Genomic DNA, 27,919 nt, shown 5'->3' on the forward strand with positions numbered 1-27,919 from the left:
AGTTATAGACATACATCAGTTTAATTGAATCTCCTGCAAACAAACGTGTGAAATCCACCAGTAAAAAATGTTTGGCTTATTGTCAGCTCAGCATTCAGGTTTCATAGCTGTAGGTCAGGGCTATTAAATCCTGTTGTATATAAATTTGTCCTTTACAGTATCATCATGTAATTATCGTTTCTTTACTGTTAAGACATGCAGCATAACGTATTGTATCATAAACTGTGGCATCATCAACTGCGGTTTAGTTCTTTTTTTGACATATTAATGATTCTCCTCCTGTCTGTTATTAATATGCTTCTGATTTATTGTAGCATTGATGGCTTTACGGCAAATAGGATATAACATTTCCAATGTGATAATCTTTCTCTGTGTATCCCCCCCACCCCACCCGACTGCGTGACTCAGAAGAGGAGGCCGCTGAAGGTATTTCCAGCGCACGCACCGACGTTTAGCTCTGTGACGCATCAGTGCATGAGGTCACATTAGCTCTGACCTTCATTACTTACATTTTTAAAAAATCTGCTTGATGTCTTTGAAAGGAAACTTTCTCTCTTTCTTCTGCTTTGGTTTGCTGGCTGCCTCGCTAGCTGCTGGCTGTACTAACTGGTGCTTTGCTCAGCAGGGGAGCAGGGGTTAGAGGAGGAGGAGGAGGATGAGGAGGAGGAAGAGGCGGAGGAAGGTACTGCTGAAAATATATATTTTTAGATATCGGGCTGATTTTGCTGACATGGCCAGTGCATACTTCTTCAGCCAGAGACTTTGATGAAACATTATGACATGACTATGCAGTGTGCACACATATTACATTACATCTCAGTATTGTTGAGAAATATTGTGTGGAGGAGAAAAAAAGTATTATAAATAATAAATAATAGCTGAAATAAATAATCTTTGGTAAAAAAAAAAAAAAGTATTTATTTTCATATATACTTTAATTTTGCAATTTATTTATTTGTGTTTTTCTGATTTAATCTTAATTTGGTAGTTGGTATTGAGTTTATTCTTTATTATGACAGAATTCTAAATTCTATAATAATTAAAACAATAATTAAAATAAAATAAAATAAAATAAAATAATCCAGGAATACATAAATACATGCACACTTACTGTAGACAAATAAATAAATAAATAAATAAATAAATAAAAGATATGTATTTACTTGAGTATCTATTAATTAAGAAAGCGTGTTTATTATTGTATTTCTTTATCAATGCATTTAATTATCTTTGTTTACGTATTCATATATTTTAAATGGTCTTTTTGTTACCTTTTAAAGCTGTGACTATCCCTCACCTTTCAGGATTCAGGTTGTAAACCGTCAAACACTCAAACAAATGTCCACAAAGTCAGACTCTTACATCTTGCGGCGTTTGCTTCTAAATGCTTGCTTTATTTTTGACACAACCCACAAGTCAGGATTGAGAATGCCTGTGTTATCACAGCTATCTGATCCAACACCCGCACATACACAGTAGACAACAGACGCACGGAAAGACACAGCACTTCACCGGGCCTTGAGCTCCAAGCTTTAAATACCAGAGGTGGTTAGCTCATTCTGAGATGACCTCCTGTTATTGCTCCGCTCTCTCTGTCGGTGGTGTTTGTACAAACCCTTGTCTATTTTATCTGGACCACGGCGTAAGTTCAACAACCTCATGGTAGGAATGAGAGAAAACAGAACATCAAATTGGGCCGAGCAGATGTTCTCATTTCCCTGACAAAGAAGAGCAATTGTTCAAATCAGGCAGTGAGTCAATACCACGCCCTGTGAGTGTGAAATCTTCCCACAGACGTGACATTTTTTTTTGCATCTCCATTCTGTAACAGAGGCCCAGCAGGAGGAAGACAAACCTGCTGCAGACGAGGGAGCCAACGAAGAACAAGGTGAGGGACTTTTATGGAATAAACAAAGTTGCCTCCAAGCACTTGTCAGGAATCTTGGCAGTGATTAATTGAGCGAGGTCCCCCCATGACCCTAACACCATAGCTAAGCGTTGGGCCTGCGCTGATGACGAAGTGATGATGATTAATATATTCCATGCACAACCGACTGTCACAGACAGTTGGTAAGATGATCTAACATCTCAGTCATGTTTCACCTTGGTATGTGATGGTCTATGGATAACTTAAGTTAAGATGAGCATGTTTTCTTAGTCAGAGCAGAGAATCCTCCCAGGCTGATCTCCCAGCCCTGCATGGCCAGGGACGTTAGTCAGATTCAACTCTTTCCGTCCCATTTATTACTTTAAACCAGCTAACGCCCAGTGAGCTGTCAGCTGATGTGTCAAATACACACAATGGTTAGGTGAGAGTGAGTTTCTGGATAGGCAAACGATCCTGGCTGAGTTTTGACGGATTAATCCCAAACATATTGGCAGCATATGATATGACTGTAGTCTGGGTAAGTTGTCTGCTCAGACTCAAATATCTGTATTGATTTCAATAAAACCGGCTCAGGCGATAGACACTGATTTAGGTGGTCCCTTGACTTTTCTTTAGCTTGACACAGTTATTATCATTTTACTCAGATTAGAAAGCCTGAGGATTTTTATAAACCTCTGACTTTTTTTCTGGCGTCAGGAGATCACTTCACTGGCACATTTTGCAGAATTTCTCATTTCCCTCATAATGAATCTTCATAAAATGACATTACAACAACATCCAAATTTGTTCAACACCTTATGACAAAAAAAAAAAACTCATGGCATGTGTTTACAGCTTATGGTAGAGTGTCATTTAGAGGTCATGAATGCCATGCCTGCTTTGATAAGAGACTGCTCATTGTCAAGACCTGTTTCTCTGAAGCCTCCCTTTGGAAGTGTCTTTATAGTATGTGACATATTCCCACTTCTGAAACACATACCAGCACAGATAAGCAATCAGCGCCAGAACCCCCAGCACTCTAATTTGGTCCTTCTCCTCTTTACCCTCTAGCCTTCCAGCATTCCTAAAACACTATTAACTGGAGGTGTAATCATCACTCATTTGTCAATCGCAGTCTCAAACTCCCGCAATAATCTCAAGTCTATTTGTTTCAGATGGAGACGGAGAAGCAGAGGACGGAGAAGGTAACATCTGTTTATCTAAATGAACTTGTGAGTCTATTGTGCACGGAAGAACTCAAGCGCAGCCTGAGTCACACCGATGACGATGAACTCCGCCAAACTGACATTCCAGCTGTTAAACACACACACACACACACAGTCTACATTGTCAGCACTTGCAGGAGATGCCTAGCAAGATTGGGAAATGTTTTGGTGTGGCCTCTGTGAATATGTATCATCTCTGTCTTCTCTTGCTATTCTCCTTTCCTCACTTAGAAGAAGAGGAGGAGGAGGAGGCCAAGCCAAAATTCAAGTAAGGAACGCCCATGGATGAACAAATTCACACATGTATTTATCCTTCTTAAGGATTTAGATATTTAAAGCATCATTACGCAACTTTTGTTGAGCAGTTGCAGTAGCCTCCCTAATTGCAAGTTTCTGGCTTGTTAAACTGGGGCAAATTCACTTTCCACAGTAACAGGCAACTTGGTAGTGATTTCTGCATAAAAATGATGCAGAATTTCAGCAGATCTTCACAAAAGCCCTGAAAGTAGACCCAGTCAAACTAAGGAAATATAAATATTGTACCTGTGTATTTGTTTAATCGGGAAAATGACCCAATATTACATATATGTGAAGTGCAAAAAGTAGGTGCACCTCTCGGAAAAATAAGAGTCCATCTGTTCAGAAGTGTTTCCAAACTGGAGTGAAATCGGACTCCGGTGTTGTTCAAATTAGGAATTTGTCACAGTCTGATCTTCACAACACATGTTTGTGGAAGATGGCACGGACAAAGGAGCTTTCTGAGGACGTTAGAAAAAGAATTGTTGCTGCTCAGCTGCCTGGAAAAGGTCAGAAAAACAACTCTAAAGAGTTTGAAATCCACAAACCCACAGTCTGACAGACTGACAGTTTTATAACGACTTTTACCCTCCACAGGATTAGTCGGCCAGCAAGGATCACTCCAAAAGCAAGACTCATAATGGTCTGAGAGGTCACAAAGGGTCACTCAGGGTAACTTCTAAGCAACTAAAGGTCTCCCTCACATTAGCTAATGTTAATCCAGTATTTTTTATGCAGAAATGTGGAAAATTCGTAGTGTTGCAGGAAAGTTTCTACCAGAACTGTAGCTCACGTGGTTGACAGATATAAAGTGTGACTAAAGCCCTCATAAAACTGGTGCATGTCATCCCCTGTCTCACCCTGTTACTCACTGTCTTTCTTAACTGAAACACGATTCGTTAAAGGCGTAAACGGTCAATGCTGGTTTACTTTGTGGTATTCACCTTCTTATCTTGAGATTATTGAATCACCACCCCTAACAGAAAAACTTTACTAATTAATCCAAAGCAGAAGTCATTAATTTCGATGCAGACCTAACTTGTTAGCTAACTCGGCTGGTGATGGAAGTCCGCAACTTTGGCAACACAGCCAAACATCAAGCACATGCACCAACACACAAGACGTAGCAAATCAGCTACATACCGATCCAACAGGAAGAGAGACATCTTGGCGTCTGTTTTACAGTCTTCTCTGCCGTGATGTCCTTATGGAGAATCCTCTTCTTTTCTTACCTTTTACCACCGGATAGCCTGGAAATGAGCTTTTAGCTGTATTGATTATTTAAACTAATGCTATTGTACAGGTTAAAGACACAAATACAAAGTGTTAAATGGTGAGGTTTCAAGGTGGTGTTAGAGTGGGGGGATTTTATTTAACCTCTGAACTGTCTGAACGGTAGCTGTTTTTTTGGATTCCAAAACCTGATTTCACTGAATTGCGGTAATTTCTTCTGATTTCTGTCTGTAAATGTCGGTAGATTTAACACTGTAAGGAGCAGGTTTTCAAAATATACGTCTGTGACCTAACATTGGCAGCATGTCGAAGCAAAGACGTTGACATTCTTTTGGCATCTCGAGCGCTCCGATTGCTTTTGATCCTCATGTGAAACCGTCAGCGATCACGTGTAACTTTTCCTGTTTAAATTTCTTTTAAAGCTCTGTTGTCTACTCCCTTTCCTCTGTTATATTTTCTTCAGGCCATTTATCATGCCAAACCTCATCCCTCCTAAGATCCCAGATGGAGAGAAGGTGGATTTTGATGTAAGTGACTAAATGGAGACAGATCAGAGGGACGCCTGTTAACTTACAGTATTTGCTATGGACCATATTATTTTTACCGTCACCAGATTTTCTAGTTGGGATACACCTTGTATCACCTTACTTTCATTTAGGCATCCTTTTAGTTTTTGAGACCAAAGATAAATATGTGTATGTCTCTTAACGCATCAGAGTGCTGAACTGTAACCACTTCTATAGGACATACATCGTAAGAGGATGGAGAAGGACCTGATGGAGCTTCAGACGTTGATCGAGGTTCATTTCGAGAGCAGGAAGAAGGAAGAAGAAGACATCATTCATCTCAAAGAAAGGATTGTAAGTGCGCTTCACGGCAGCCGATCGAACGTGAGCCGATTCCCACATCCGCAGTGTTGACCTGTGATGACCTGTCGTTTCAGGACAAGCGTCGCTCGGAGCGAGCGGAGCAGCAGAGAATCCGCAGTGAGCGAGAGAAAGAGCGCCAGAAGCGTCTTGAGGTAAAGTCATGTTCTTCTTTGATGTAATCCATGCAGCTGACTGCATTTCACTGGTGGCCTTCGTCCTCCTCTCCGGTTTCATTGTTCTCCAGGATGAGAGAACTCGTAAGGAGGAGGAGGAGGCCAAGAGGAGGGCAGAGGATGACGCAAAGAAGAAGAAAACCCTGACCAGCCTCCACTTTGGGGGCTACATGCAGAAGTTGGTGAGTAAGGGGAGGGTTTAGAGTTGGGGGTTAGAGTCTCCATGAAGTTTCAATAGCAAGAGCCATGAATCGTTTGTAAATTCCTTCAGACAGAGAAACGGAGCGGTAAGAGGCAGACGGAGAGAGAGAAGAAGAAGAAGATCCTGAGTGAAAGACGCAAATCTCCGGACATCGAGAACTTGAGTCAAGACAGGCTCAAGTAGGTGGAGAAGCATCATGTTACATGCAGCGGCATTTGTCGTTTCATACACACTTGATGTCATGAAAATAATCTCACAGTTGTTCAACCGTGCCTCACAGGGAGAAAGCTAAGGAGCTGTGGGAGTGGATGTACGAGCTGGAGGCAGAGAAGTTTGAACTGCAGTACCAGTTGGCCAGGCAGAAATATGAGGTGTGTGTGCAACAGGACACGGCATATCCCAGGAGTAAGACGTTGATCACAGTAGAACTTGTCTGAGTAACGTCACCGTGTTTTCTTTGTTCCAGATCAACGTGCTGAGAAACCGCGTGAGCGACCATCAGAAAACGTGAGAATGAACTCTGAATCAGCTTTTGTTTTGAAATGTCTAAATTATGAGTTGAGGTTAAATGTTAAAAGACGAATAGAAAGAAGGGAGAGTTGCCATCCAGGAACGTGTTGTGGTCTTCAGATAGCCTGACTTTTATTGGCTAGTTTGAGTCAAACCCGCCTAAACCTGACTTAATCTACTAGTCAGCAGACAGAAAATAGTTTTCCAATTTTGGTGTATTTGTTTAAGTCATGTTACAGAAGCCATGTAATGATTTTTCTTTTTCATGCTCTAAGGCTTAGACCAAAGACAACAGACTGGGCCGACCAACCAATCAGAGCAGACTGAGCCTTAACGAGACAAATGTATTTAAGTGTTTCTGACAGATGACGTAGGTGCTGCAGCAACATACAGAAAGATGAAAATGATGCCGTAAATCTGATCTAGCAGAAAGACAAAAAAAATGAAGAACCTGTAAACAAGCATACATTTAAGCTTTCCTCTTAGGGACATTTCTGCTCGTCTTGAAAACCCCTTGAGCCCACCGGGCCTCTGCTACTTGCTCTAATTGGGTAAAGAGAGAGTCAGAGAGGTCAAGCCTGTCGCACCTGTCAGGCATACGCTCAAAGAATGTGTGAATATAAGTGCTGACAACCTTGGGAGGGGTGGGAGGACTGTGCGACCTCAAAATGTAAACTAAATGTACATTTGACGCTTTTGTGGGCAAACAAGTTGTTCCAGAAACTTTTTTTTTTTGCTTTCAACAGATCCAAGAGGACTAAGAGAGGCCTGAGGAAATAAGACATGTGAGCAGGGCTAACATCAGCCCCATCCTGCAGCGAACGCCTCAAACCAGGGCCTGGCTTTTTTGCCACACCCGAATCCCTCCTATTACCGTAATTCCACCACCTATACTACCGCTCATGTAAATTTTACCTCCATCTCACTCTGCGGCTTTCTTCCTCCCCCCATCCTTTGAAATGAGAATAAAGATTTATGAATGTAAATAAATCTTCTTTCTTTTTTTTCTCTGCCAGAGTGAGTGCATTCATGCAGTTAATGGCACAGAGATAAAGGAAGTAAATGAGAAAGAGAAAGCCTAAAGCAAACACAGAGGGAAGCTCAGAGACAAGCATTGACATGACTATGGCTGACATGATGCTCCCTGGGTTAATGCCAGGATTTCAACACACACACACACACTTGCACACCCACACACGCCCACATGCACGCATGCACACAATTTCCATTCCACATAACCCTGGTGGGAAAATCTTTCCAGGAAAAAGCAAAAAGCAGTTCTTCCTTTTACTGCGTTCCATCTTTTACAACTTTATCAAAACATGCTGATGCAAAAGTAAATCCAAAGTCAATTTATCTTAAGTAATCTCAGTTAAATCGTATCGACCAATTTTGTGTTCTCACATCCTGAAACCTCTAGCTGTCTCTAAAATCATGTGGTGCACTGGCGATCCGTTTGGCCTCGCAGTGTGGGTTACACACTGCCTGTTCACCAAGATCTTGTACTGATGATGAAAGAGTCTGACCACTGCACAAAGCCTTCTCCAGCACATCCCAAAGATTCTCAATGGGGTTAAGGTCTGGACTCTGTGGTGGCAAATCCATGTGTGAAAATTATGTCTCATGCTCCCTGAACCACTCTTTCACAATCTAAACCCCATGAATCCTGGCATTGTCATCTTGGAATATGCCCAGGAATATATCAGGGAAGAAAATAAATCATTGATGATCATAGCACTTCCCCCACAGGCTTGTACAGTAGACACTAGGCATGATGGGTTCATCACTTCATCTGCCTCTCTTCTTACCCTGATGCCCCCATCACTCTGGAACAGGGTAAATCTGGACTCATTAGACCACATGACCCTTCTTCCATTGCTCCAGAGTCCAATCTTTATGCTCCCTAGCAACTTGAAGCCTTTTTATCTGGTTATCCTCACTGATTAGTGGTTTTCTTAAGGCTACACAGCTGTTCAGTCCCAATCCCTTGAGTTCCCTTCACATTGTGCGTGTGGAAATGTTCTTACTTTCACTATTAAACATAGCCCTGAGTTCTGCTGTTGTTTTTCTTAGATGTGATTTCACCAAACGTTTAAGTGATCACCGATCACGAACAATCAGGATTTTTTTTCAACCACATTTCTTCCTTAAATACGATGGTTCTCCACTATTCTTCCAGTTTTTAATAATGCGTTGGACAGTTCTTAACCCAGTTTTAGTAGTTTCTTTGATGCATGCCAGTGATTTGACCCTTTTCAAACAGACTAACATCTTTTCCACGACCACAGGATGTGTCTTTCAACATGGTTGAAAAGCTACTCATTGCATCAGTTGGAGTTAAATAACTTGTTGCCAGCTGAAATATATCGCCCATGCAGTAATTATCCAATAGGAGGCTCATACCTATTTGCTTAGTTAAGTCCAGGTGGTGACTTTTTTTTTTTTTTTTTTTTGGCCAGGTGATGGAGAAGGTAAGCAAACAAAGTGTTGTGTTCGCCGTGCCCTAAATAAATCAGAGCAGGGGCAACAGTTGAAAATCATATGAATGACTTGACAAGGTCCTGAAGATCAACAGACCAGAACCAAACAAAGATAAATGTACTGTCACATGGATCAGAAGATTAAAAATAAACAACAGCTTGTGATTTATTTAGTCATCGAAGAACCATGCTGAAACTCAGTGATTCGGTCAGATTCACTGGAAAGGAGCAGGAATGAAAGGGTGCAGGGAAAGCAAGATAAAATGCTTTTTTGTTTCATACTTATCTTTTTTGTCTCATTCACTTTGTGCAAAAACACACACAATCATTTGGGATTTAAAAATCTCACCAAACCCGTTCATTCAGACCCTCAAACTAAATTTAGCAGATGAAGCTGGAGTTTTTTTCATTGCTTTCATAGTTTGTCTCTTAGTCACCGAACGTCCTGCACACATACCACAAAAACTCTGCAGGAATGAGACCAGGCGCTTAATTAGTTGAAGACATTACAGATGTTAGCTACCACACTTCAAATGCTTAAAGACTGTTGTTGAAGAAAAGACCACCATTTACAAAGTTGTCTGCAAATATGTTATTTATTCTTTATGTACAGACCGCCACACACACACATTTCTCCAAAAATACATCATCATATGCAATACTGACATTAATCCTCCCCGCAAGGCAAATGAACCTCAGCATAAGTATGTCTCAAGCATAAAAGCAGTTGCACCTGCATCGTACTGTGAGGGCCCCTGGGAATTCTCCACAGTTGCCAACCAACTCATCTCAAGGCAGGAATATTTTAGTGATCTGAAAATGTAAAACCTGTTTTCAAAGAACAAGACTGTAGTTTGGTTATGAGCGCAGATACCCTGTAAAGGCCCCTAAAAGCTAAACAATGCTAGCAATAATGCTGGATGTTAAACTAAAAACAAACAAACAAAAAAAAAAAAAAGCCACTGTTAAACAGGATTTATTTATATGTGCAGCTCCTCTCGCCTGGGCTAGTGCACACAGATCATAATTCATGACTTTTGTTAGAGAGCACAGCCCCTGTGATGTCTTGTGTGCCCAGTCTTTCCTTATCTCCACTTCCTCTGTTTAGCAAAAAACCCCAAATCATAATGAAAAATGCAACATTCAATTTCAAAAGGCAGTCTTTTCATAAAGCAACATGAGAGAAAAAGACATCCAGACAGGCACTGCAAGTGAATAGTTCAGTATTGAATTTTGAAAACATGCTAATTTACCATCTTGCCACAGTCACAATTACAGTTAATGTGAAGCTGCTTCCAGTTTAGCACAAGGATAGGAAATTAGAGGAGGGAACTAACCTTCCTAACCCCACTTTTTTATGCCATTATTGTTGTATGTTGTTATTGATTAATCTGCACAAAGAAAGCACATGTTTAAAATATGAATTGTGAGTTTACAGAGACCATAAACCCAGAAACAAAGCTATCTTTGTGCTAGGCTAAGTGGCTGCTCGTGGCGTCATAATCTTATGTACAGACGTGATGCACTCTTACAAGAAAGCAAACATTCATATCTCTCCAATGCTGAACCAGCCTTTAACCTTTTAAGACGGGCAGAGGTTCCGGTTGTCTTTTTTAAAATTGCATTCAGCATTATAAACGTAGCACTTCTTAACCTTGCAAATGTTTTGTTTCTTAACGTAACTGAGACTTTCAAACTGGTACATTCAATATGGAAAAAAATATATATATATTTTTATACTGCATTTAGGTTTTCTTAAAAAAACTCCAACACTCACTGGATCGGCTGATATTCATTGGACAGCAACAATACAATGTTTTTACACTTTTTAGCTTCTTGTGCAAAGTTCACAAGGCCGCAATAGATATTTTGTCTGAGATCGGACACATCTGACAGTGACTCCATTCATGAGTCTGAACCATAGAGTGTATATAAATATGGACAATGCGTCCCCACTTCCTAGCATTGGCCAGGCTGATGCTATTTTCCTGGCAATACGGGCGGCGCAATCTTGCGACTTTGGAGCCAGAGTCCGAGAGTGGAGCCACGATATCGATGACCCGACCACACTTCTGCCAGACTCCCTCCGTTTTCGTTTAATTAATTCTACGCTCTGCTATCCCTCCATCAGTTACAAGGAAATGTTGGATTATACACTTTTTTTTGTTTTGTTTTTTTCTAACTCTCACACTCCCACGGGGCCGCTTTACAGAAGGTTGGCATGGCAACTGGTAGTCGCCATGTCACATCCTGTTTCTATAGCGTCAGATAACTAACTAAAACTTGAAAATTGAGACTTAAACATGCATCAACATTATATTAACTACCTAAAATGACAGAAACCATCCTTAGAAAAAAAAAATATTTGATGTATATTTTAGTATGTCGCAGGTCCCATCCACTGACTTATGACCTATACTGCAGCCGGTCACCAGGGGGAGCTGTCTTGCTTTGGCTTCACTTCTGAGGAGCCGCTGTGCATCTTTATATACCGTCTATGGTCTGAACAATTGCTATAACATTTCACTACAGATCACACCCGTGTGTCCACATTGTGTGGTGTAGTTTCAGGACACTTAACCTACCGATTATACTCTCACCCATTTACATAGACAAACAGGAACAAATCCAGATGAAATACATACACCGCAGGGTTATTCATGAAATTAAAAGCTCTCTTCTTTCTGTCTTATGTACAATGTGTGATTGACTCATAATTGCTAGGCTCCTTTCAGCAGTGTTATTAATGAAGACTCGTCATTTTGCTGCCCCCGCTGCAAGGGTGTGTCGGCAGCACCGTCTAAACACGCTGGTTTCCATCTGCAAGCACAGACACGAGCACATGGAGGAAAACAGAGAGAAAATACAGAGAAAAGAGAGGCACAGGGCGTAAAAAAAAAAAGCTTTAATCTTTCAGATTCTTGTTTTGGTTGCACTAAATCTTAGAATCTGAATAAATGCCTCTAAAAGCATTTGGAAGTGAATCCCATGTAATGGGTTGCACATTGCCGTTACGCTCACGTTCACTGGATGAGCTGAACTGCCTGGTGCGCGCTTGTGGTGATGTCGTTGATAAAGTGTGATTTGTTGAAGCCCAGCTGTGGACGAAAAAAATAAATAAAATAAAATGGTTTAGTGGTTGCACAGATGCACAACAGACATATGTTCACACAAAAAAAAAAGAAAAAGAAAAAAGGTTGCACTTCAACAACAAAATCTTCTGTGGAGCTCGAAACTAAAAATAAAAGCATTCCAAAAAAAGGCAAAGTGGTTGCACGTCTCAAGTCAAGGACAAAATGCAAACATTTCACTTGTTTATTTGATTCACGGTGAAAAAAAAACTTAGGTGTTTCGAGAACTTCCCTTAGAGATGAGGTTAGATGTATACAGGTCCAATTCAGTTATTTCAGAGGACCAATCAGTTTATTAATCCATTAAATAAAGTTTTGTGAGAAGTAATGTAATCCGTCAGCAGCTTCAAAGAGCCTCTGTTCTCATGAAACTATGAGAAAATGTTTCATATTCCTTCTGTCTTCCACCTTTGACTCTCCCTGTTTGGACCTCTTCACTTCTATCCCATTTTCAGATTAATAGCTCTCTTTAAAAGACAGTAAAGACTGCAAACCAGTCGGCCTGGATTCCAATGTAATCGTTTCTGGATCCAGCAATGTCTTGGGTGTGGCAGAAGGGAAGGGAAAGTGACTTTGCAAGGCAGAGGAGCGATAATAAACACACACCCATTTGGGGTGCCTCCCACTGCTCGTGCAAGGCAATGTGAAAATGAACTGGCCTGACACATGAAAACAACAGGTTTGTGAGATTTTACCACGTTGAAAGCCGCACATTTGCATTTCCAACTTACCTTTTTCAGAGAGCTTTGCAAATTCTTCTCATTCCACAAGTTGTACAGCAGCACCGCGGCAGCTTTCTTGGCTTTGGGAAAAGACCTGAGGCAGAAAGCAAAGACATGCACTGAAGCTCGTCACTGCTATGAAAGCTGAATCCCCCACCTGGAGATGTATTAATGAAAACTCACCTGTTGTCGTCAGAGCTTAAGCCTGACAGTGACTCAATCACTTTGCCATCGAGGACCTTCTTGCCGACCTCAGGGTCCGCCAGCATCAGTCTCCGCACCATGCCGCAAGCTGCTGCTATAGTTTCATCACTCTTTCCCATTTGATCGGTGCCGAGGATGCTGGTGAGCTTGGGTAAAATCTGCTTTGCTGCAGTGAAGACAGTGAATTAGTTTTATGTGTGCACTCACTAAGTTAACGTACCTGCAAACCAGACAGACTCATTCATTATCAGTATCATGCTTCTACCTACCCATGGTGGTCTGCAAACTGCTGGTCTGAGACATATTACTCAACAGGTTCATGGCATTCTTCTGGAGGGCCGGGTTAGGTGACTTCATGAAAGCGCCCAGGTTAAACAAAGCATCGAGCTTATGAACTAGAACCTGGCTCACAAATTGGGAACCCTGAAACACAACAAAACGGGAAGAAAAAATATTTCTAGGTCTTGCTTCATTGAAACAGCCCTCGTGTATGCCACAGAGACACAGAAACACCACACAGTCAACCTTTGTAACTCTTGAGTTTAAACGACACTGCAGTGAGTTACTTTTGTCCCTTAAAACCTGAATCATTGTAGAGAAGAACCCCACCCTTTCTCACATTAGTAAGCGATGTTGTGACCTGTCCCATTGTGCTCTTAATTCCACCACCTCTCAGTCGGTTTTGTGTTTCGTGTGTCATAAATCAGTCTGAGATAATCCTATATCAATTATCCGTTTTGAATCTCTAAGCTTTAGAATTATGTTTTTTTTTTCTTTCTTGTACTCGCCATTTTCTTGCTGGCAGTGAGATTCTGCAGAGCGCCGGAACAGGCCTCCAAGGTGGCATCTTTCTGGGACGTGCCAAGCAGGGACACATAGGTCGCTAAAGCTTTAGGATGGCACAACCACTTCACTCCTGATGGGGTACGGTCATCTAGCATTCCTCGAGCCATGTCAAAAGAAAACTGTAAACAGAGGATAAAGGAATCAAGCTCATGTTTTGATGGAGTCGATGGAAAAGAAAAAAAAAAAGTATTGCGGTTGAAGCCCACCTCCTTTTGAACCTTGCTGCTCTTGGGACTGAAGCATCCGATTGGGCTTTTCTTGTTCTCATTATCGTCCGACCTATTAGGGTAATAGTCGCTGAAACTTTCAGGGCACATGTCCTCCAGTTGGTAGGTCAAGTTATGGAGGATGCATGCACAGTTCTCCACAGACTAGAGGACAGGAAAGGAAGGGTTATGTTACTTTATTGTCACAATTTTATCCATTACATTATAAGAACTATTGATTATAACTCAAAGCCTACCGGATTCACTTTTTAACCAACTCCCCTGCAGTTTTAAGTGCCATTTTTGTGCATGTTTGCCAATGTGTTGAAAAGAAATAGCGACAAATACAAAGTATAAATAAAATAAAACACACTACACCTCCTTTGCTGTGTTCGCATAGCCACTGGTATTCCACTGATAATCAATGAGAATAAATGGACGGAATAAATGCATACACATGTTTGCCCCATGTCAGGTAAACCTCAGGTCACTCACAAGTTTCTGTGAGCCACCTGATGTGATGAAAGTGTAATTAATGCGACCCGTACTGCCGGAAAAACATTGGTCGGTCTCGGTCATGTTCGTTTGAATTAATTTAGTAAAAAGAAATAATTTTTGGCAGAACCACCTCTACAATTACGTCTTATTGTGTCATTTAATTTAGCGTCCATGCAAAACAGTTCGGTTGGAATCTCTAATTAGTTTCTAATAATTTCAGTTTGGGTTGAAGAAGCATGTTCCGGCGCCGGTCGAAGACGGCAGCTGCTTGCAACAGCTCTTACCCGATCTCTCTTGTATCTCTTGTATATACTTTTCATTATTTATCTTTTATAAATTTCTCTTTTTGCTGTTTTTTTTTGTTCTGCCTTTTCTGTAAGCTGTTGTAAACTGCAATTTCCCCATTGCGGGACTAATAAAGGTTTTTCTTATTCTTATTCTTATGTAAAGCAGCAATGATGGACCCTTTGTTGGTCTTCTGACGGGTCTGCTGACCATCAACCAGAGTGCTACAACCCTTTGTCAAGTCCTGACTTCCAATGTTACCGTTTCTAAGTTAAGTTGACGCAAAAGCCACGGCGATAACACCTATGCAGAGCCTAGCGCCGTAGCTGGCGTGCACCTCCCCAGAAAAACAAGAGCTGTGGTGTTGGTGTGTTGGTACGCTTGGTAGTAGCGTGTTTCTGCTTGAGCATTTCCGGCTGCTTCTCCATCGCTGCAGTTTTCGAATTGATTGTTTTTGATCAGTAAAGAATCGGCAAGGTTAAGATTACTTTGCCAAAAGTTTCAGTCGCCATTGTTAAAAGTGAAGCAGGAAGTGGAAAGTGAAGCAGGCAGGAAGTTGAAACAAAAATGAACCCGACTGGCAAAAAGGACACAGCGCCAAACAGCGTTTGGGTGGTGTTGTTACAGAGCGAGCCAGACTGACGAGCGAACAAGTATAAATGGCTCACACCGGCTTTGGCTATGTGCGTAGGTCCTTGCGTTTAGGTCCCGCAGTACTATACAAGCGCCTTTAGACAAGCGATCAGAAGGCCAATGAAGGGTCAACTGACTTCTATACTTTATGATATAGGTAGACGACCCACAAAAAAATCCCCTGTAATGTAGGCAGTGAGTAAAAAATGTTTCATCTTCTTCCTCCTTTTTTCTTCGAGAACACGCAACCATGCAACACCAACTATACAATATGTCAATAAATGGAGGCAGTGTAAACTGTGTACAAGAACAGACATACAATTAAGGACACATCCACGCCCAAAACTTCCATCAAAATAGCAGGTACGCGTACAAGTCCAGGATAATTATATACATGTGCAAAACATGCCTGCTGCATCATCCTGCTTAAGGATACTGTACATTATTATTATGGATGTGTGTGTAAGCTTACACACACTCATAGCAGCATGTCTACATACGTGTATTCACGCTTAATATATCTTATAACTTTAGTATGCAGAATGAGTAAACTAGTAAACTTCACCACATAGGAATCCAACCATAGCAGAAACTGCAGGTCCCAACAAGCATATGAATAATCACTGTAGTAGTTTCAGCAATTTCAGATGTATCAGAGTGGCCCAGTGGCCTTAAACTGTTAAGGTCCTGTTCACAAATACAAGCGATAGATGGGACTTGGTGACAAAAGGTTACCTTATCATCAGGGTTTTCCTCCGCCACGCAGGATTGCATGTAACTCATGAGCGAGTCGATGAGGCCAGGGGTTTGTCTCATTTTCTGCCTCTCTTGTTGGTCACCAGAGCTCAGGTTCCTAAACACATATCATTAATTCATCACTATTCACTACTTAACACACACAAGACGATGACTGGTCTCATGAAGCACGTATTCTTTCAATTGAGGTGAAAACACACATAAAACACCTTCACATTCGCTGCATTGATCACTGACATTGCCGGGCCCATCAAGCCTATCTAACTATCATGTACAGTGCATTCAGAACCAGACGCTGGTCTAAGCACAGACAGAAATATCCTCACCGCAGGCACCCTGTAGAACAGTAGAAGACTGAAGGGTCTATGTGGTTTTTGGCGGTGTTTTCCGACCAGCTGGTGAACGGGATCATCACGTTCTCAGTCAGAGCGGGTAGTGCAGTAGTTATAAGTTCTTCCTTCAGTTTATTGGCAGAGGACAAATTCCACAGCAGGCCTGGATATGACATGGAAGAAGAATACATATGACAAGTATTAGACAAGTTTATTGTGCATTATAGAACAAGCCCTTTCTGGGATCATCAGTGTGGTTTGCTTTATCCCTTTACCGAGATTTAAATGTATACAAAGCTGTATATGTATAATAATAATAACAGTTATAATCATAATTATTGTTACATTATTTATTTCCTCCTTCTCCAATGAATTGTGAGCATAATATAAGTGAAAACTATTAATCCAATGTGAAAAGTAACCACCATGTAGAGCATCAGGTGACTCTGTCTTTATGCTTCTCTCAAAGGAATACGAATGAATTAAAACATTTTATATTATGGTTTAAATATAAGACATGCACTTCTAACACTAACCCTAGAGTAATGGGTTAAAGCACAATACTGTGAACTGTTTGTAGTGCTGCCTCAGTAAAATGTCCTACCAGTGATTTGTTTCTGGGTCTCAGTAGAATCTGTCTCCTTCAGCAGCTGCAGGGCCTTAGCTATACCACCGCAGTGCTGAACCTGCAGCTTGTTGTTATTGTCCTTAAACACCAGGTTCCTCAGAGCCCCAGCTGCAGCCTGGCTCACGCCTGGGTTGGAGCTTCGCAGCAGGGTCACCAGAGGAGGAATGCCCCCTAGTTTTAGGACCTGGAGCAGAGCAGAATTGTGGAGGGAAAAGGCACAGAAAACGTGAGACTTGAAGGTGTGGATAGACTGACGACACTGAAATGTACAAGCAGAGCAAGCGGCCAAGTGTGATGATAAATACAATCTCCTCCCTTTCCCCTCAAGGCAGGTTACACAAAGGTCTGTACAGTGCACTCCTCCTCTTTTCTTACTACACACAAGAGAACCAACACTACAGTGTTTGTGCACCTGTTTAGAGGGTGTGTCTACATAAAGACGCATGTACAATATACTCTTAAGCGAGAGCTCAGACCTCTGGTTTGACGCTCTCCTCGTTGAAGGTGGAGTGTTGGATGAAGGCGGCTCCACGCTGCTGGTAACTTTCATCAGGGCAAGACAGGTACTCTACAGCCTCCCTCAGAGTCATGTCTGAAAAGCTCATTGCAATGCTCACCCTGCAGGAACAGGCACGGTAATAAGAGAACAGTTAGTCTCCTCCCAGTTTAGCAAATAGCATGCATTTAGTTTTTGATGCACTTAAAAGGTAATGAGCCATATCTGAAAGTCAAAGAGAAAGGTGAACTCACGCTGATTTCTGCTCTAGTCTGGATCCTTTGATTGTGCCCATCTTGCCCTCGTTGTGAGACTGGGATGAGGGTGAGCGGATAAAACGTGTTTGGCTGTTGGTCACCTGATTGTTGTTGGTCACCTGATGGCCATTGGTCACGGAGGACGAAACGCTGTATCTATTTACTCGAGTCTGAGCGGGGTTTTGGTTCTGGACCGCCTGTCCTTTGGCTCTCTGAAAAAATTAGAAGTTTACAATGCTATGTTGGTGCATTGTGTATTGTATAAAATACAGAAATTGTAAAACAAAAATGGATTACCATGATAGACGCTTGGCCAGGATGAGTCAAGGCAGGGTCACTGCGACTGGGTTTCATCCCGTTGGGGCTTTGAGACAACATGGGAGCGCTCATTTGCCCCTCCCATGTGCCAGAGGAGTTGTAATATTTTCCTGAAGAGACTTTGGTGGATTGAGAACGACTCTTCTTAGTGCTTGCCTGAAAACAAAGAACAAATGGCTCAGGAAGTTTACTTATTGTACATAAAACATTTCCATTCAGTGCTCTTCAAAGGATGACAGGTTTTGATATTACACAAATAGAAAGCATTTTATTTGGATTATACCATAAAGAATACACTGGAAGAAGTCCAAACTGTGGCTTAGTTAGCCTGTAGCATTACCTTCTAAAGCACAGCATAACTTTGAGGCTTCTCTGTAGACATAATTCAGTTCACAAAAAGCAAAAAACAAAGAAAGAAGGTGACCCACTTTCCACACACATAGTTTTTAAAGACACCCCCAAGGCAAAAGATCTTGAGCCGACAAAAAACCTGCATACCTCTTGTTTTTCCCCAGTTTACATGGAGGTAGCAGAACACACCGCACAATCACACAAACTGAGGAAACATAATATCTGTCATCGGAGACAAACACCGGCTGTTTGTATTATAAGACTGCCGGTGCAGCCGAGCAGTTTCTCACAGAGGAGCATTGTGTGGACAAGTCAGACGGAGCTCCTGATGCATTTACCAGCTCACTCTCACTTCATTTACCACCAGTGTACCAGTTGGATTTGCTTGTGCCTCTTTTGGATTTGCATGTGTGCGCTTGTGTTTGTGTGTGAATACTAAACACACTAATTCAGGCTTTCCCATTACAGTGAAAAACAACAAACCGATAATGGTTTGATGATTAGTCATTCATCTGCTATTGGCTTGTTTGAAAAAATTAAATAAAAATAAAGTGGCAGAGGATAATATCCTCATTCGTCTCTGACATGTTGCAATTTTGATGAGGGAAATTCATCAGGAAGGGATGTCGGCTAATGGGGAAGCAGGCAGCACAGACAAACATACACACAGACATGCAAGTCGTCCGCCTGTGTACCAACTCTTTCCTGTTTCAAACAGGACAGGTTGCTCAGTTACTGTGCATGTGAGCTATGCCACTTAGCAATAAAAGCATAATGATGGAGGAGATATCTGTCAACAGCATGTTTTATAAGAACAGCGTGTTTAGTCTTACACTGTTGCATGCTCCCTTCACATAAGTATAGCCTGACTGAAACCCCTCCTCACATGACAAACATGACAACACAAGACAGACAAACAGCACATTGTTGCTTGGAACATAGTCAAGTTGAAGAAAAACAAATGCAATATTGCTTGACTCATTGCAATTTCAATTATTTGAAACGAGTCAAAAAAGTTTGCAGGATTTACTTGTTTACTGCAAAAAGTATTAATTAGGCAGAAATTATAAGTGAGTGAATGATTAATGATTAATGATTAACTTTCATGATGATGCAACTGCAACTCAGTTTGATTAGTTTTCCATTTGGTTTGCGGTTCTGACATTTGGTTTGCATTTTGATCCGTGCAGCTCTGCCGTTTTATTCATTCGATAAACACGGTAACATAGTCTGCCTAAAGTCTCACTGCAAACTAGAGACTAGTTTGCAATCTAAACACGCCAGCCAGGATGCCAGCAGGTTCTCAGACCACACACATATTTTAACTCAGCTTTCAGTTTGATTTCCAGTTAAGTTACATCACCATTGTGTTGACAAAATCTGCCCACAGATAACACATACCAGGGAACTGGGTTAGTGGGAATACCTGAAACGGAAGGTGTCCCCAGGAACACACTTTTGTCATGATGACGCATAGACACAATCATACACAAAGTGAAACAAGCTAGAAATTGCTAAACAAGCAGAGAACCTTTGTCGTGATTAAAATCACTTTAACAGTCCGTAATGTCTTGCCAAACAGAACTGGAGTAGCTTCTGACATATCCGTACCAAAGACATTGATTCATTCATTTATCTTCTGTACCCGCTTATTCCCGTTAAGGGTCGCGGGGTCTGCTGGAGCCTATCCCAGCTATCATCGGGCGAGAGGCGGGGTACACCCTGGACAGGTCGTCAGTCTATCGCAGGGCTAACACAGAGAGACAGACAACCATTCACACTCACATGCACACCTACGGCCAATTTAGAATCACCAAAGACATTTTCTTATTAAATATTACTTTAATCTTTGAGGGTGCATTAGTCCACTGCAGGTAATGTTACAACTGAATGAGTTGTAATTTGAATTACTGCAATGAAAAATGTACATTTTTTGGATTTCCAATCATAAAAACTATTCCGCATCTATTGACACGCTTGAACTGCAATTAAGGATGAGTACTGTATCACAGGTTAAATTCAAAGTTCACACTGTGACAGAGATGTTTTTCATAATGTGATGATTATGAGTCTTCATCAGCAAAAGCGCATCACCACACTCCCTAGACATGCCTCACCTCGCTGTCAGTAGGTCAGGACGGGACAGCCCAGAAACCAGATAAGAATTCACACACATACAAAAAGGACTCCCACGAAGAAGTCAGTATTGCACCTCTATTAGAAGCTGGGAGGCCAAGAATGCAAATAAGTTGAACTCTCCCTCACTCTTACTGACAGGGCCGAGACACTCAGCGCTAACAGTATGTACACACACGGTTATGTTCGAGAAGAAATACACGTTTTAAGACATGCATGTACACTCCTTTAAACCTAAATGAAACAAAGAGCAGACCAACTAACTGGTTTTGGATTTGAGTTGTGGGGGGGGGATATCAGATCAAGGGCCATGTGGCCACACCATGACTTGCAAGGAACATTAACGTTTCCTAAAAAACCTATGTCACGAACGAGTAAGAGAGCACTCCCATTTGGACAATTAAAAGGCTTAACCGAAACTCTCCTTGATTCTGTGACACCACCAAAACCAGATCTCTCACACCTAAGTTTCAAAAGATAAACAGTAAGCTTGGAGGGAATTATGGCATGCGAGGGAGCTATTACGCATCTAAAAAATTAGGTAGTGCAGAGTCATGTCATGGTTTTGCATGCTTAGCCCACTTACTTTTCTGCCATACCATTTTTCAAAGCAAGCTCCAGAGTTTCTGATTTTCTTTAAGGAACAAAAACTTATTTACTTTGTAGATAAACATTGGAAGACAATATCCATTCAGTCTGAAGCTGCTGGTTAATGTAGTTTAGCAAAAAACTGAAAGGGGGAATGTGTGATAGTGACAAATTCCATGAGGAAAAGATGCAGATATGGTCAGAAATTGTATAGTGGTGGATTACTGTGAGCAGGTTGTGTGAGCAGAAGCAGAAGTGTAAAACGTTTACGGTGTCTGTTTGTTTCCTTTAATTGCAGCATCAGTTTAAGGGAGTAAACCTTGTGCTCCGATTAACAATCCACGATGCCGTTAGATAAGAGAAAACATTTACCAATTTGCCGTTAGCTGCTGGCATAGTGGAGATGGTGCGGCTGAAGGTGCCATTTGCCTTGAACGGAGAAAACTTGAACGTTCCAAACTCGTGATCTACTGTGTCCGTCAGTGGATATGGGCCTGTTGGGAAAAGGGAGAGGAGGAGTGAAATGTAGACAAATCCAGAAGATCATTTTTCATCTTTAAGATGTTGGCGGCATGACGCAAACACACCTCCGCTAAAACACACATCAAAAACCTGCATAACGACAATTTGGCGTCTTCATAAGGGCGCCGGGTTTACAAAAGTTCACAACTTTTTTTATTTATGTCAAATATTTGTCGGTATGTTTAAGGTTCATTCTGCTTTGCAGGGAGTTGCAGAGCTGTAGAATGAACCCTTTAAAAGGTTTTAAATGTTGATTCTCTTTGCTCTACCTCTGTGTTTAGAAGTATAGAGTATGCATGTGTGACAATCCTGTAATTAGACAGAAAGGCAGACATGACATCATGTTAGTCACAGTTGGTGGGGATACCCAGTCTTTGCACGCAGTCTTCATGTTTTAGCAGTCTGTCTGTCTGCCAGGATTATTTATGTGGTCTACCTGCCATACTGTGCCAAACGACTATTCATTCATTTTCTGTAACCACTTGTCCTCTGGAGGTGTCACAGGGGTGCTGGAGCCTACCCCAGCTGTCACTGGGTGAGAGGTGGGGTACACCCTGGACAGGCTGCCAGTCTATCACAGGGCTAACACAGAGAGACAGACAACCGCTAACACTCACGCTCACACCTACAGCCAGTTTAAAATCACCAATGAACCTAACGAGCATGTCTCTGGACAGTGGGAGGAAGCCGGAGTACCTGGAGAGAACCCACACAGACACAGGGAGAACATGCAAACCCCACACAGAAAGGTCCCAGTCGGCCTGGATTCAAACCCGGAACCTTCTTCCTGTGAGGCATCAGCGTTAACCACCACTCCACTGTGCCGCCCAAGCGACTATCTAAACTAAACAAAAAGGACCTTAAAGGTTTAATAATTAGACATGTCTTGTCTCTCACATGCCCTTCCTACCACGTAGTCGCATCTTGTTTCAATTTTATGTGCAGAGGTTTTCAGACATCTGCCTCTGAAACTGCAGCTGCAACCCCAACACGACGACGGTTAGGACGTGTCTTTCCGGAAATAAACTCCCAACTCAGACAGTTTCAATAGGGACAATAAATGAAGAAAGCACAGTCAAATCCGCGAACTTACTCCCTTGTGAGGAATATAGAAACTCAAAGCACAGATGACGTGCATTACACAAAAGTTTCTTTGGACAGGAGAGCTCTTGTTGCAGACTACATTTACGCTAAATGTGGCACCTCATCCATCTTTGTGTTTTTGGTTAAGTACAAACATGTTTCTCCTCCACCTCCAACTCTGTGACTGCTATGAGCAAAAATGCAATCACCTCCAGAGATGTCATAGATCAATATCTCAAAACCTAGGAACATGTAACCAAACATTGGCTGGCGGCACTTCGGGGAAAAAGTGAGAAAATATGCCTTCCTGTAATGTAGTTGACAGCTCTATTGTAAACGTAACGGGACTTTTACTTTTTAAGTCCACAAACCAAAATAGTCGTGTTTGTTGCTACAACACATAAGCGACACAAATGAGAACTACTGTATGAGACTAGCAAGCTGTGAACACGGTCAGCATGTTTTTTTTTTTGTTTGTTTGCCCCAGTATTAATGTGAAGAGCAGCCTGATAACCTCAGGGTTGTGTGCAGCTCCAACCCCGTGGCTGTTCTTCTTCAGCGTCTGTCAGCAAATTGTTCATTGCCAAAACTTCAGCTCAATTTTTGTTTTCTTCTTTCAGCGTGTCTTCGATAATGATTACAGACCAAAAGAAAACATTAGAAGGATATTAAGCATTTGGTTTCTCTCAGACACAGACAGAAAGAAAATGATGCATTTTTAGGACTGTAAGTTGCGTTAAAAAAAATAAATAAATATGGATCGAAGCCTTTTAAATATGCCACAAACAGTGCTAAATGTTTCATTTGTTTATTTATTTATTGCCTTTTTATGCTTTTCATATGGAATCTATTTTCTATCTGTCATTTCTAATCCTCTGAGGAAGGCCGGACATCATTTGCACCACACCACCGTTACACCTTCACAAAGTCAGAGAGCTATTTAGGTCTGAACCATCACATCTGAATTCAACAGGAGGTCCTGTTTTCATCTCACAAGCTGCAAACATTTGGTTTCCCAATCCTGTTGAATGTCAGTAAAGCCTCTTGCACTAAAGCCAAAGGCCACAGTTGTTTTGAAAATGTAATATTCAACAACTGTGTGTGGGGTTTTCTTTCTTTCTTTCTTTTTTTTTTTTTTTTTTGTGCATTCCTAGGTCCTGGAGAGCAACACCTCAAAATAAGTAGAATGTGAGTTTGACGGTGCTGCTCCTCAAAAGGCTTTAAGAATCACATTGCATACATCTTTCAGCGCAGCTTTACCGATCACCTGCTAACACGCCTCTGTATTATATAGTCCCTGTTGTTCCTGCATTATGCTACAGTCACCTTAACGACGAAACCTGCTCGTCTAAGTTTGTTTACCTCGAACCTGAAAACACTAGAGCTGATCAAGAGGCTGAAGACGGAGCAGGAAAACCGCAGGTTAAGCCAGTTTGAAAGATGCTACAGGCACCTTTTATGACGCATTTTTCCCCAACACGGAAAAGCTTGAATATTATCTGACAGGTGTACTTGTAATTTTGTTAGGACACGAGCTAGACAAAAAGACAAGTTAAGAGGCAACAAAATAGCGGTTGTATATTCATACAAAGCCGTTTCCGTACTTGTAGGAGACGGAGACATCGTGCCGTTCTTCCCGTGTTTGGACTTGCTCCTCTTGATGGAGTGAACCTGATCCAGCACGCGCTGCTGCCTCGAGCCCACCTTGTTGTCTGAAGGCACCGCGAGCGAGGTGTCCTCCGCGTTCCCGGTGGTCATCGCCGATCGCAGCGGTTCCGGAGCCATCATCTTTCCCTTCCCGTGACTGGGGATCGACTCGGTCAAGTTCCAGAAAGCGAAGTCCCGGTGGAGAAGGAGCGCAGCGACGAATGCAGCCGAGCTGCCAAGTACTCAGATAGGCTAGAAAGTTCCCAGAGCTGCGGCGGTGGACTCCACCCTCGGAGCCGCGCCCCGTGGAGTATACCGACTGATCACACACAAACAGAGGGTGTGGAGTGAAGGGAAGAGCAGGCGAAACCCCTCACTTTTAGTGCGCAGTGTTTATGCAACAGAGGCGCACAAACTGTAATTTACAGGAAGAATGTCCCAAGTAAAAGCTTAAAAGGCGTTCCCTGCACTTGGAGCATGTTCACTGAGATAACTTGTGTAATATCAGCGTAATAAGGAATAAAAACGGACTCACTGCACGTCTGGTCAAGGTCTCTACATTTCATAGTACAATAGTTATCATAGTTGTCATCCTGTATATAAAATATTTGTCTTTCTCAAATGCAGTACTCCTGGAGTTTTCAGAATTCATGACAGTATCGATGTATATTGGATAGAGACAACCTTCATTATGCCTTTTCTTTTTTTTAACTCATCTATCTTGTATCTTTACTTATTTAACTCAGGTTAGGAGCAACAAGGGTTAGTATTCCTTGTACCTTTAATATATTATTTATTTTATGCTTTGTTTTTTTGCTATTTTTTCTATCAAACTTGTATTTTTTCATTATTTTTCCCTATCACCACCTAACACCAAAATTTCCCTTTGATGACCAATAAAGTCTTGTATATGTATATGGTACATTTGTGTGCATGAAGTTCTCCTTTTAGGTTGGATGGCTCTGGCAACATTAAGGATTGGCTCTCTTCTATTCAGGTGTAATGGTGTGAAATTAAATTATTTTATTATCTCGTCAAGTCAAAATGTTTGCTGTGAGCTGGTCTTTTAAATGTCTCAGAACATGTGATATATATAAAACAATCATTTGTTTTAATGATTGATCTGCGAGGTCTGATGAAAATCATACTTTATCCACTTGTTTATTATACATTTACACTGATCAGGCATAACATTGTGTAGGTCTCCCTTGTGCCTCCAAAACAGTTCTGACTCATCAGAGAATGGACATGGGTCTTCTGAGGGTGTCCTGTGGTGTCTGGTAACAGAATGCTACTGAACAGTGGGGGGCCTTTGGGTCCTGTGGGTTAAGGGGAGGGGCCTCTGTGGAACTGTGGATTGTATCCCACAGATACTCCATCAGTTTTTCATGAATTTAGAGGCCAGTGTTTGTTTGTATATGATACTACTCCATGGATTCAGTATTTGACAGCAGTAACGTACTAATGGAGTCTATTGTTAGCACCAGAGACAAAACTTTGAATTCATTCGTTCAACCAGAACTAAGCTCTTTATGACAGGAAGAGTATGGTGATGTATGTTTCTTCCATTGAATCCATAGTTACTCACCTTTGCTGTCGTTACCTAAACACCCACTCTATTTGCTCTTGTTTTGTACAACTGAATCCGTCATGCATGACCCGCAGGGGAAAAAAATGCAAACTTTTTTATTTTTAGATAATGTGAAATGTAATACTAAACAGTTTTATTCAAATACTGTTCAGGTCTAATAATAAGATAAACAGAGATTTCTAATGATTTATTATAATCATGTAAGCGTACGAGATACATCTGCATGCAGATATATTTTAATGTGGGCTGGATTAGCATGCCCTTCATGGTGGCTAATTGTCATGTGAGACGTGACGAAGCCTGGGAGGAGAGAAAGATTATTGGCAAGAATACTATATGCTCTAAGTACATGCTCTCTGCATAACCGGATTTTTCTGCATAAGTTTCTGCAGGTGACATTTTCCCACCACGCCCTTAGCCTCCACAGTTCAGGAAATGGAATATATGTTTAAAAAAAAAAAAAAGTGTGAATGCGTGTGTGCTTATGACAATGTATGTACACTCAGCGCCTCTAGACACATTGTACAGGGAGGGGCACAAGCCAAACATTTACTTGACCTTCTGATAGTGTAAACTGTTTGATTAGATGCAATGGCTTTACACCAGAATGCAAAAGCAAACCAGATTTCTCAGAGTTTTAAGATCCTACATCATGTACCCAATCAGTTTTCAGTAATTTACTGATTGAAGGTGAGACATTATTGTGAGTAACCTGTTAACTATGCCATGCTTACACAGCCAGAGCCACACCCAGTCTGAGGGCTTTGCATCTACGTGTCATTGTTCACCACTTGCAGCTTTGGCTGCTTGGTGCTGGCAACTTGAGCCTTCACTGATAACAGTCTGACTAATGCCTGCCAACAAACATAAACACTGGGAGACAGCAGTTGTTTTGGTTGTTCATAACCTTGACAAAGACACAATAAGCATTGCCACATCTTCTGCAGGCAGTGAGGACAACACCAGAATACTACGGTCTACCTCATATGCACAACGACAGGTTTTCATTTATGTTTTCTCTGTGCAAGAAACACACCAGGACCAAGGTAAATATCGACTGAGCACCGCCACTGCCACTTCCTAGCTCGGCTATGAACCTCAAACCTAAATAAACAGACTCCTATCGCTTAAACATATCTGTGTATACCTTGGAAGGGCTCCAACACGTATGCAACTTTGAGGAAGATGGATTTAGAATTTTCCCGAAAGGTTTTCAGATAGATTAACAAACTGACTCACAGCAGACAAGGCCCATGATTGAATGAAACCCATATCAGGAAACACATTTCGTCTGATCTTTAGCCTTTGCATCATGTTAAATTAAGCATCTTAATCCTCTAACATGACTTACATTGTTGTATGAAACTACGACATCTGTCACACTGTCAAATAGCACAGAGCTGATAGTATGAGCGGCTCGTAACAGCGCAGACGTCTGCACTTTTGACCCTCGGAGACATGCAGGCTTTCCGACAATAAGAAGCTTAACACTGACAGCACTGCGTGATAATGTGTTGCAACAAGGTCTGTACAAATACATGGAAGAGCAGTGATGTCATGTAACGGCGAAGGAACAAAATATGTGTAAGCAAATTATAAGAGGCCTGCTGGTTGGGGCAGAGAAGGGATGACATGACAGCATCATCTAGCGGGACAAATGAGAACTGCAGGCTCAGTGGTTGTATAAGGTGATGGTGAATGAGAGTGACTGATCTGAGACAAGACATTGTACACTTATTCTGAAGGGACAAATTGACAAAAAACAAAAATGTCAAAAAGTCATCAATGGAAATGTATTCTTAGAATATAAGATGGACATTGTTTGGGGGAAG

General features: G+C 41.6%; 2 protein-coding genes across 3 annotated transcripts; one reads left to right on the top strand and one right to left on the bottom strand.

The window, feature by feature from the left end:
- The first annotated feature begins 416 nt into the window (after positions 1 to 416).
- Positions 417 to 7,342, top strand: tnnt2a (troponin T type 2a (cardiac)). The gene is made up of 12 exons (XM_084554265.1): positions 417 to 426; positions 1,832 to 1,888; positions 3,043 to 3,072; positions 3,325 to 3,361; positions 5,087 to 5,150; positions 5,367 to 5,483; positions 5,567 to 5,644; positions 5,737 to 5,847; positions 5,937 to 6,046; positions 6,148 to 6,238; positions 6,334 to 6,374; positions 7,124 to 7,342. The coding sequence occupies exons 5-12, from the start codon at positions 5,097 to 5,099 to the stop codon at positions 7,155 to 7,157; spliced, it is 636 nt and encodes a 211-aa protein (XP_084410391.1). The 5' UTR covers positions 417 to 426; positions 1,832 to 1,888; positions 3,043 to 3,072; positions 3,325 to 3,361; positions 5,087 to 5,096; the 3' UTR covers positions 7,158 to 7,342.
- A 2,092-nt stretch (positions 7,343 to 9,434) lies between these two features.
- pkp1a (plakophilin 1a) lies at positions 9,435 to 25,272 on the bottom strand. 2 transcript variants are annotated; one of them, XM_084553466.1, is made up of 15 exons: positions 24,454 to 25,271; positions 21,617 to 21,738; positions 18,149 to 18,325; positions 17,849 to 18,063; positions 17,575 to 17,716; positions 17,075 to 17,282; positions 16,465 to 16,633; positions 16,118 to 16,235; positions 13,967 to 14,131; positions 13,703 to 13,879; positions 13,184 to 13,337; positions 12,894 to 13,080; positions 12,720 to 12,804; positions 11,879 to 11,955; positions 9,435 to 11,677 (listed from the first exon to the last, which is right to left on the bottom strand). In XM_084553466.1, exons 1-14 carry the CDS (start codon positions 24,635 to 24,637, stop codon positions 11,881 to 11,883), a joined length of 2,178 nt encoding a protein of 725 aa, XP_084409592.1. In that variant the 5' UTR covers positions 24,638 to 25,271; the 3' UTR covers positions 9,435 to 11,677; positions 11,879 to 11,880. The 2 variants fall into 2 exon arrangements, with proteins under 2 accessions (XP_084409592.1, XP_084409593.1); XM_084553467.1 differs by having other exon boundaries at positions 9,435 to 11,955; positions 24,454 to 25,272.
- Between the last annotated feature and the right edge of the window lie 2,647 nt (positions 25,273 to 27,919).

Source organism: Chelon labrosus, assembly GCF_963514085.1.
Source record: "Chelon labrosus genome assembly, chromosome: 10".
Classification (NCBI taxonomy): Eukaryota; Metazoa; Chordata; class Actinopteri; order Mugiliformes; family Mugilidae; genus Chelon; species Chelon labrosus.

Bases quoted from the DNA above. Each gene is read 5' to 3' on its own strand.
- tnnt2a (XM_084554265.1), top strand. From the start codon at position 5,097: ATGCCAAACCTCATCCCTCCTAAGATCCCAGATGGAGAGAAGGTGGAT. The intron at 5,484-5,566 runs GTAAGTGCGCTT...CTGTCGTTTCAG, and splicing joins TTCATCTCAAAGAAAGGATT to GACAAGCGTCGCTCGGAGCG. The intron at 5,848-5,936 runs GTGAGTAAGGGG...AAATTCCTTCAG, and splicing joins GGGGCTACATGCAGAAGTTG to ACAGAGAAACGGAGCGGTAA.
- pkp1a (XM_084553467.1), bottom strand. From the start codon at position 24,637: ATGATGGCTCCGGAACCGCTGCGATCGGCGATGACCACCGGGAACGCG. The intron at 16,634-17,074 runs GTAGGACATTTT...TGTCATATCCAG, and splicing joins GACCCAGAAACAAATCACTG to GCCTGCTGTGGAATTTGTCC. The intron at 13,880-13,966 runs GTGGGCTTCAAC...CTCTGTTTACAG, and splicing joins GCAGCAAGGTTCAAAAGGAG to TTTTCTTTTGACATGGCTCG.